Source organism: Marmota marmota, unplaced genomic scaffold, assembly GCF_001458135.2.
Source record: "Marmota marmota marmota unplaced genomic scaffold, marMar, whole genome shotgun sequence".
Classification (NCBI taxonomy): Eukaryota; Metazoa; Chordata; class Mammalia; order Rodentia; family Sciuridae; genus Marmota; species Marmota marmota.
The window spans coordinates 24,290,000-24,300,888 of NW_026000101.1; the positions used below are offsets into that span (position 1 = coordinate 24,290,000).

Consider the following 10,889-nt stretch of genomic DNA (forward strand, 5'->3'; position numbering starts at 1 on the left):
CCCCCCCCCCCCCATTTATTTTTATTTTGGTAAAATACACCTAGGGGGCTGGAGTTGTGGCTCAGCAGTAGAGCACTTGCCTCACATGCATGCTGCACTGGATTTGATCCTCAGCATCACGTAAAAATAAATACACAAAATAAAGGTATTATGTCCATCTACAACTAAAAAAATATAAAATATATAGCTATCTAACAAAATTTAGTTTTGTAACCATTTTTATGTATAAAGTTCAGTAGTATTAAGTATGTTTTTGAGGTATGCAACTATTACCACCATCCAGCTTCATAACTTCATCTTATAAAATTTATACTCATTAAAATAATAAATTCCCATGCTTCCTTTCCTTAGCTCATGGTAACCATCATTATGTAACTGGCTTTTCTCATTTAGTATTATCCTCAAAAGTTCATTCATATTTTAGAACCTGTCAGAATTTCTTTCTTTTTGAAGTTAAGTAAAATTCTGTTGTTTGTGTTGACCACATTTGTTTATCCATTCATTGATTGATAGACCCTTGGGTTGCTTCCACATTTTAGCTATTGTAAAAAATGATGCTGAACATGGTTGTCTAAATATCTCTTTAAGACTCTGGTTTCATTCCATTAGAAATATACTCAGAAATGGGATAACTGGATCACATTTTTTTTTTAATATGGGAAATTGAATCCAGTGGCATTAACCACTGAACTACACCCCAGCTCTTTTTCATGTTTTGTTTAGAGTCATGGTCTTGCTGAGTTGCTTAAGGCCTCACTAAGTTGCCGAGGCTGGCTATGAATTCACAATCCTCCTGCAATAGCTTTGCAAGTCCCTGGAATTACAGGCATGAGCTACCATCCCTGGCTGTTTTAGTTTTTTGATTAGAAAAATCATCGTGCTCTTTTCCACAAGAAGAGTCTTGTTCTTGGGTGAAGTGTTCTGTTAGTTCTAGTTGGTTTATTGTGTTAAGCCTTTAATTTCTGTACCTATTTTCTGTCTGGTTGTTTTATTCATTATTGAAAATGGGGTATTGAGGTCTTCGGCAATTATAGTAGAACTATTTATCCTTCAATTCTGTCACTTTTTGCTTTGTGTATTTTGATGGCCTGTTATCTGGTGTATAAGTGTCTATGATTGTTTTGTATTCTTGCCATATTGCATTTTTATTAATATATAATGTATGTCTCACTTTTTTAAAATTAAAGTCTATTTGGTCTTATATTAGTATTGCTAATCCTGTTCTCTCTTGGTTACTGTTTTCATGGAATTTTCCATTGTATTTGTTTTTAGATCAAAAATGAGTCTCTTGTAGACAGCATATAATTGGATCATATTTCTTAAACCATTCTGCCCATCTGTCTTTTGATTGGAGAGTTTAATCCATTCACATTTATAGTCATTACTGATAGCATTTTAATATTTATTTTCTGTATGCCTTATAGCTTTTTCATCCTCATTTCCTGCATCACTGTCTTCTTTTGTGTTCAGTTGATATTTTGTAATAAAAATTTAAATTCCTTTCTCATATCCTTTTGTGTAGATTCTTAGCTATTCTCTTTGTAGTTACCATAAGAATTGCATTGAACATGCCAAACTTTTAACTCTAATTTGAATTTATACAAGTTAAATTCAATAACATACAAATTCTGCTCCTTCACAACTCTGTTTTTCCCCCTTTTGGTTGTGGGTGTCAAAAAACTTCATCTATACATTATGCACTCCAAAACATTAATAATTATTTTAAATGTATTAGTCTCTTAAATTGTAAAAAGCAAAATATAGAGTTGCAAACCACTGCTGTATTACTAGATGTATTTACCATTGTTGAGATCTTTATTTCTTCATATGTCTTTGGATTACTGTCTGAGTTCCTTTCATTTTACTCTGCAAGACTCCCTTAAGCATTTCTTGTGGGGAAAGTCTCTTGGTAACAAACTCCCTTGCTTTTGTTATCTGGGAAAGTTTTAATTCCTCCTTCCCTTTTGAAGAACAGTTTTGCAGGGCATAGGATTCTTGGGTGAAGGGTTTTTTTAAATTTTATTTTACTACTTTGAATATATTGATACATTTCCTATATCAATATATTGATATAGGAAATGTATCAATATATTTCCTTCTGGCCTCCAAAGTTGTATGTGTGTGTGTGCACACACACGCATGTGCCAGTGCATGCATTGGGAATTGAATCCAGGGCTTTGCACATGCTAAGCACCTGCTCTACTTCTGAGCTATGTACCCTAGACCTTCCTCTCAAAAGGCTTTGATGAGATCCATTATCTTGAGAGGATCTTTATATGTGATGAATTATTTCTTTCTTAGTGCTTTCAAGATTCTCCCTTTGAAATGTGTCTCAGTGTGGGTGTCTGTGTCTTGAAATTTGTTGAGCTTCTCTGGATGTGTATTTTCATACCTGGGATTTTTTTCAGCAATTATTTCTTTAAATATTCTCTCTTCTCTCCCTCTTTATGTATATGGTTCTCTTGATTATTTCCTATAGGTTGCAGAGGCTCTGTTCACTTTTCTTTCATCTTTCTTCTTTTACTGAGACTTGATCATTTCTACTGTCCTATCAAGTTCACTTAATATATAACAATGGATTTGTAAAGTAGTATATACTCTAAAGTTCAGCATGAATGCAAAATGAAAATGAATACTTGGACAGTTATGTTCTAGGGTAAGGCACAGGACAAATATTTATCTATTAATTGTCTTGTTTTTCTAGTCCTAACAGGGGCTTTACAGAAATGCACTGTATGAGTGGCCACTCTAATTTTGTATCTTGTGTATGCATCATACCCTCAAGTGATATGTACCCTCATGGACTGATTGCCACTGGAGGAAATGACCACAATATTTGCATTTTCTCACTGGACAGTCCAGTGCCTCTTTATATTTTGAAAGGTCACAAAAATACTGGTGAGTATAACACTTTGGTGTTTTTCTAATTGAAGTTTTTAATCCCCTTGAAAGTAATATTTACATATTTATTTTTTCCAAGTTTTTGTTTTCTTTCATCTATAGCTATGGCTTGATAGTGCAAAACTTTTTGGGTCACTTTAGTTCTGTGAAATCTCTGTTCCAAATCTACTTGTGAATTTAAAGATTGATATGCTGGTATATATATATGTGTGTGTGTGTGTGTGTGTGTATGATTTGTTTTGTTTTATTTTACAATGGTGGGGATCAAACCCAGAGCCTTATGCATGCTAGGCAAGCACTCTACCATTAAGCTACACCCCAGCCTATATATAAAAAGTAAAGTGTTTATTTATAAAAGGAAGAGGCTGTATAATTTTAATATACTTCATGGATTAGATCTTCTACTATTTTGTGTAGTGAAGTTATGTAGAACATGTCTTTATCTTTTGGCTGTCATCTCTTTGCAGCAAATTGAAGACCAGGAAGAAATGCATTTACTAATCTAATATCATTATTGAAGATTTTTAAACTTGTAAATACCATTTTTCCATAATTTGTATATATTCCTGGTTCTGTGGTGATTCTGGATTTATATATGGCAGAACAGCTCTTTGTTATGAAGTGGCAAGCTTGATCAGTCCATTTACACGGACTTATTTTTATATTTATGGCTGGAATAATTTGGGACATTACCCATAAATATTTTAAACTTAACTCCTTTGAAAAAATTGTAAAATGTTTGTATGTGTAAAATATTTCACACAGAGTGAAACAGATTTTTACAATTTTTTTATAGAAATCTGTAAATATATACAAAATAGATACTAGGGTTTTGTTTTGTTTTTGTGTGTGTGTGCATGATGGAGATTAAACCCAGGGTCTCACCCATGATAGGCAAATGCTCCATCACTGAGCCACACACCCAGCCCAAAATAATCATATATACGAGAGAAAAATATAATAATCCTTTCCACCTATGTATTTATATAGCTTTAAAAGATTATCAACAAGTGACCTATTTTTTTTATCTTTCCCTCTATCACTGTTATTTTAAAAGAAATTCTTGATATACTATTTTATTTACAAATATAGCAAAATGTAAACTTTAAAACAGGGATAATCAAACTTTTTTGTAAAGGATCACATACTAAATGTCTTAAGAAGTTTCAAGCCATATGACTACTATCATTACTCAGTTCTGCCACTATAGTACAACAGCTGCCATAGACAATAAATAAATGAATAAATAAATAAATGTGCACATCATTTAAACAAGTTTTAGAGGTAAGTTATTTTATCTTAGAAAAGTGATCCAAAAGAAGAATTTTTTTTTTAAGTTAACTATTTCCAATGCACTTCAGGTACTCTGTACATAAGTGCAGTAATAATAGAACATTCCAGTGATTGAATTTACTGGCTCTCTTGGCACTTGAATTTAAACAAACAAAGAATAATGAAGTATTACAGAAGTGTTAAGTCAGTCTTTAAAAAAAGAATTTTAACTATTTGAAAAGCAACTTTTCATATAAATGGGAAAATTCACTTTAATTTCAACATCTAAACACAGAAGTTCGTGTATTTATTTGTACAGTAATATCTTTCAGTGTTTGTTCCTAAGAACAAGTGTATGTGGATACATTATGCATCATAAGGATGTTTTGTGTTCTCATTGCAAAGACTAGTTATGCAATTCTAGTTTCGTTGGCATGGTGGTGGGTACTTTGTAGTCCCAGCTACTTGGAGGCTGAGGCAGGACGGTAGCTTAAGCATAGGAGTTTGGTGTCAGCCTATGGAATATAACAAGACCTCATTTCCCACTCCTCTTTTCATCCCCAAATTAAAATAATTTAATCTCTCTGAATTTTAGTCTCCTAATCTGTTAAATGGAGCAATATCTGGTTCCTGAAGTTGTTGCAAACAGGAATACACTTTTTATAGTGTTGGACACATGGTAAGCACTCAGTAACTTAGCTGTTGATACTCAGTCAAGGTTTCTGTCTTCTGTGTAGAGAGAGGCTCAACACTAACCCACGTTCAAGACCTCATGTTACAGATTTTACCTACTACTCTTTGTCCTGCTTTCCTTTTCCACCTAATTTTTACCTTAGTATATTGTATTTATTTTCAAAGTCACGTATTAAATTTTTCTAAAACAAAGTAGAAAATAAGGAGAATATTAATTTAACTGGAATTTTAATCAACTTGGTTTTTAAATTTTATTTTTGTCAAAGAAAAAGTATTTTCTCTAAAGTTAAGGACCCTTTTTTCTCATTTCTGTAATTTCTATTTTAACTGTAGCCAATTTTTTATATGTTGCAGGAGGTCTGGGAAGCACTTACTTTTTCAAATGTTTTAACATATAAATCAGGGTAGGCGAGGTTCTTATACAATATAGTAACAAATAATTCCCAGATGTGACATAATACAGAATATATCTCATTCACCTTACATGTTCAACATGAATTAGTAAAGGGATGCTGCCAGATTTTCTCAGAGACTCAGGTTGATAGGGGCTTTATCTTGTGCTTCAGCAGTTCTTGCAGCAATGAAAGGAGAACTTCATATACAGGAGGAAAATACCATCCCCTTATGTGCTTGAAAAGGGAGAACTACCGCAGTGTGCCTTCTGGTCCCTAGCTACTTAGATTGTTCTCCCTTCTGCAGGCAAAATACACCCACCTCCCAAACAGTCCAAATTCCCACCCAGTTACAGCATAAAGCCCAAAGTTAAGTACTTCGAAGTGATGTATAGTATTCTGAAAATCGGGGAAATGTTGTTTAGGTGTTTCTACATCAGGTCTATATGTAGTTCCTCTTTAATTCAGAGATCTGTGAGCTAAAAGCACCTATATCACCCATATTTGTATACTATTATGGAATGGGGAAGAGCAAACATTCCCATTAAGAAAAAGAAACAGTGCAAAATAGCAGTTTCTTGTCTATTGCCATTCTGAAATTCAAAGGAGTGATTATTTCAAGAACCTCCTACTCTGAAAGAGATTTTTTTGATCAGTTCCTCCTGATCCTACAAGAGAGGTTACAACCCTTATTCTTTGTGGCTTTGCTTTGATTCTCTGGAATACTCGTCCTTTTCTAAGATAATTAAAAAAATATATTTTTAGCTTTTGATGGACATAATAACTTATTTTTACGTGCTGCTGAGGATTGAACCCAGTGCCTCACACTTGGTAGGCAAGCGCTCTACCATTAAGCCACAACCCTAGCCCTCTAAGATAATTTTTAATATTTATGATTTTGAGCCTGCATAATTTTACATTGAGATAGTAAAACATTTAATTAACTATTCTAATACTGTTGAACTTTGATCTTGGCTGCAGGTTTTTGTTTTGTTTTCATTTTTGTCATTTTCTTGAAAGTGACCCTAAATATTTACATATACAGGGTTTCAAAAATCACCTGCATTATCTTCCTATGGTTGTTTCTTAGAGCCAGAAGGAATTATGCAGCCCAGTTAGTCCTGTTCCCTCATTTTACAGACTAGGAATCTAAGGTTAAGCATCATTATCCCAGTGGTCACACAGTTTGTTTATATCCAAGCATTCTGCCACCAGAGCCTGTGCTCTTGACCACTGCATTCTTCATCTCTATTGAGTTGAACCTCAGTTGGCTATTCACTTCACAAAGTGTTTTTAAAATTGCAATAATTGGGCTCAGTGGCAGAGCAGTTGTCTAACATGTGTGAGGCACTGGATTCGATTGTAAGCACCACATAAAATAAATAAAATAAAGGCATTCTGTTCATCTACAACTACAAAATAAAAAATTAAATTGCAATACTTTAATAATTCGCAAGGTTAAGCATTTTTTCTCTATGAAAATGTATTAATTAATGACTTTTTCTCCCTAGTTTGTAGTTTATCATCTGGGAAATTTGGGACATTACTTAGTGGCTCATGGGACACAACTGCTAAAGTCTGGCTGAATGACAAATGCATGATGACCTTACAGGTACAGTATGTCTGTGTGAATATTCTAGATAATAAAGAAAGTATGATAATTCTATGCAACTTAAACTGATACCCATTTTACCCACAGGGTCATACTGCTGCTGTATGGGCAGTAAAGATTTTACCTGAACAGGGCTTAATGTTAACTGGTTCAGCAGATAAAACTATTAAGCTGTGGAAGGCTGGAAGGTGTGAGAGGACTTTTTCAGGTAAGATGGGGTAGACAATTTAATTATAATTAAATTTATTATATTGTTTCATTATTATTACTTCTTAGTTGCTCAGATGATATTTTTCTCAACAAATTAAAAGCTTAAAAATGACATTTGAAAAATATCAGTATTTATGAGCCAGTTAATTTGGACAAATGTAATTTTCTGACAGTTACTGTTTAGTATTTTTTCTAATGTTATAATGAACCCTCTCATAAAACAATCAAGTGTAGACTAATAAAAAGTTGTCTGATATGCTATAAAATGTGTTTGCTTTTTTGTGTTTTTTTTTTTTATTGTCATTTTAACAGGTTCAGGCTGAAAATTGAAGCATCCTTACTGATGGTAGGTCAGCAGTATAATCTTTAACTGAGTGAAAGCATCATTATTGTCTTTATTTTGTTGAAGTACATTGTTTAATAATAATAAAATTTAGATTTTTTTAATCTTGTGGGTTTCCATAGAATACAACTACACTGAGGTATCTGCTGTCCAAGTTTTAATAATTTGTTTTGGTGCTGGGGATTGAGCCCTGGCCCCTCTGCTGTCTAGTATTAATATAATTGATTTATTTGAGAGGTATTTAATTTTGGTGTAAGTTTTTGTTCATCACTACCCTGGATAATACTTTGAAAAAAATAAAAGTAAAAAGTCCCTTCATACACATAAAAGTAACTATAGGTGGAAAATAATAAGTTATAATTAAGTATCCCTCTGTTTTCTGCATCAGTATTTACAATTTATATATCAAGTCTTTAATTTAGGATAACGAATCTAAATCAACAAATACTGAACATGAAAGTTTTGTTTTCTCATTTTCTTTATTAGGTCACAACATCAGAAAATGTTTTGTCCTTAAACTTAGGAGACACTTACTTTTTAATATATATTTTGATATATTTGAATATTGTGACTTTTATGAATTATTCTTGTTAAAGAAAAATTGTTAGAGTCTGTAAACAAGTCAAGATGGCACCTGGCATTTTGCAGAGGGAGTGGTTTGTGAAGTAATGCCAGCGAGCCATTAAGTGTGGAGATTCCTTATTGGTTGACTGCTGTATCTAGTTTATGTTAATTAAGATAAGCTGTGTGTAAGGTATATATACCCCTCCTGTCCTACAATAAACGGCTCCCACTCCTGCTGTATCAACCTACACAAGTTGCTCGCCACCCCCCGGTTAGTTTGCTGCAGCCGGACTGCGGCAAAAAATTAAAAAGGAATTGTCAGGTGAACATGAAGAATTTTTGGAGTCAAAATACTGTCTCTGAAAGGTTTTAGGAAATAATTTAGAAAACAATGTGATTGAAGCAAAATAACTTCTGAAGAATAGAAAATATTGCCATAACTGAAATACAAATTTTGATTACCAGGCTTTTCTATAGAAAAAAGGAAAATTTTGTAACTTGAAAAATCAGTTTTTACTGCTAATATGTTTTATAATTTTAGTAAACTCTATGGAGCCATTGAGCAAAGGATACATTTTTTTTTTTTTTTTTTTTAATGCAGGGCATGAAGACTGTGTAAGAGGTTTGGCAATTTTGAGTGAAACAGAATTTCTTTCCTGTGCAAATGATGCTAGTATTAGAAGATGGCAAATCACTGGCGAGTGTGTTGAAGTATATTATGGACATACAAATTATATTTATAGCATATCTGTCTTTCCTAATTGTAAAGGTAAGAGTAGTGTATTCTCTGTATTAAAATTTTGTTTTGTGCGTTATTTCATTCTACTCTTGAGCTGAGGACAGGAGGGCTGCTTACTTAAATCAGCTTATTGTTAACTAAATATTTCCTAAGTATCTGTTTTCCCAAGTGGAGAAAATTATATTGCCATCTTTATATTAATTCAGATTAGTGGTTGTATTATAAAATGTTCACAAGTATCTGAGGAATGACTTTCTGTAATTCATTGGTACATGGTATAGTTTATAAGATGTGAAGGAATTAAAACGTGATTTTTGAAGTTGTATATAATTGACTAATATAAAACTTAAAACTAATTTTAAAACACATTGAGATTTAAAAGATCTGTATATCTAGAAAGATGTTGTTTATAAAAGTTATTATTTATGTCTAAACAAGTTTTTTTTTTTTCCCATTTTCATTAATTTTAGATTTTGTGACAACAGCAGAAGACAGATCTCTGAGAATCTGGAAACAAGGAGAATGTGCTCAAACAATCCGACTTCCAGCTCAGTCTATATGGTGCTGCTGTGTGCTGGACAATGGTGACATTGTGGTTGGTGCGAGGTATTTATATTCTAGTCAGTCAATAAATTTTATGTATCTAGGCCTATGATAGGCACTAGAGTGTACAGAGGTAAGCCATAGGAATAGCAGGTGAAATGAGAAGACTGCATATTTCCATTAATTGAACAAAGTAGGAATAACAACTATTACACTAATGACACATGTATTACACTAAAGATACATGATATACAAGTATTGTACTAAAAGTTGTACCGTCCAAACATTGAATGTAAAAGAAGTTAGAGGATGTAAAAATTGGTGTGGGAAAATTTTCTGAAGAAGAAGAAATTCAAATTGAATTTTGAAGGTTAATGAGTAGGAAAGGAAATTAGAATTTCCAACAAAAGATATAAGCTTCTATGGAGTCAATGTGATATTCAGAGGAGATGAGGGAAAAGGATGAAAAACTAAGGCTGGGAACATTAAATAGTGGATATGATGGGGCTTAACTGTGGGGAACCTTGAAAACCAGCTATTTTTCACATTGGTAGTTTAGGGTTAAGGTGTTATAATGCTCAAGCAAGAAATGATATTATTAAAGTGAACCTTGTGTGTCATTAAATATATATCTTAAATTTAACTAGATGTGATGTGACAGGAAAGCAAACTAGAAATCAACTGCAACAGTAAGATGTGAAGTTAAAAATCAGTGATCCCACAATGGCACTGGATAAGAAATAAATAAGATAATTCAGACAAAAATTATGAGAATAAGAATGAAAGGAAAAGATAATACTTTAAACTTTTGGTGGCTGGCAATTCCCATCAATAAAAATGGGAAAGTGGGACAATTAATTTGGTGCAAAAGTTATAACTTTGGCTTTAGACTTCCTCTGAGTGTTGGTCAGCTACATCCATGCCAGTAGATCATGGACAGTTGGAGACTAGTTTAAGAACTGAAACTAAGGTAAAGATTTATCTAAAACTGCCATAAACAGGGGCTGGAGATGTGGCTCAAGCGGTAGCGTGCTCGCCTGGCATGCGTGAGGCCCGGGTTCGATCCTCAACACCACATACAAACAAAGATGTTGTGTCCGCCAAAAACTAAAAAATAAATATTAAAAAATAAATAAATAAATAAATAAAATAAAACTGCCATAAACAAACTATTGATCACCTTTTTCTGAGGGAAGATGTACAGAGGAAGAAGAGAACACTAGGAACCGAATCTTGCAATACACTGTGGATAGATGGGGCCAGTATGTTAAATAGTACAAAGGAATCCAGATGATGAAATGGAGGGAGATGGCAAAGGAGAGATTTTGGAGGGAGATTATCATCAGTGTGGAAAAAAGAAAATGCTAGAGGTGTGAGGGAATTGAAAATTAGAAAAGCATTAGGATTTAGTTTAAAAATTGTTATTAGTAACTCTTTTGATGTCCTACTTTGGTAGAAAATGATAGAAAAAATGTTCAGAGGAAATAAAGAGTTGTTTGAGAGATGGATGAAAGAAAGGATTACAGATTACTCTGGCATTGAAGGTAATGGGAAAAATGTGATAGCTGTAAGAAATACAGGTTTAATGAAATAGAACTCTCTTTTTTTTTTTTTTTTTTT

At 33.0% G+C, this 10,889-nt stretch overlaps 1 protein-coding gene across 2 annotated transcripts in view; it reads left to right on the forward strand.

Annotated features, from left to right (window-relative positions):
• The window catches only part of Plaa (phospholipase A2 activating protein), a 31,258-nt gene that overhangs the window by 4,090 nt on the left and 16,279 nt on the right, over window positions 1-10,889 (forward strand). For both annotated transcript variants that reach the window (XM_015492478.2, XM_048783528.1), the window contains 5 exons: window positions 2,705-2,898; window positions 6,770-6,870; window positions 6,958-7,078; window positions 8,589-8,756; window positions 9,197-9,332. In XM_015492478.2, coding sequence (XP_015347964.1) covers window positions 2,705-2,898; window positions 6,770-6,870; window positions 6,958-7,078; window positions 8,589-8,756; window positions 9,197-9,332 — 720 coding nt within the window. The remainder of the gene's footprint in view (window positions 1-2,704; window positions 2,899-6,769; window positions 6,871-6,957; window positions 7,079-8,588; window positions 8,757-9,196; window positions 9,333-10,889) is intronic.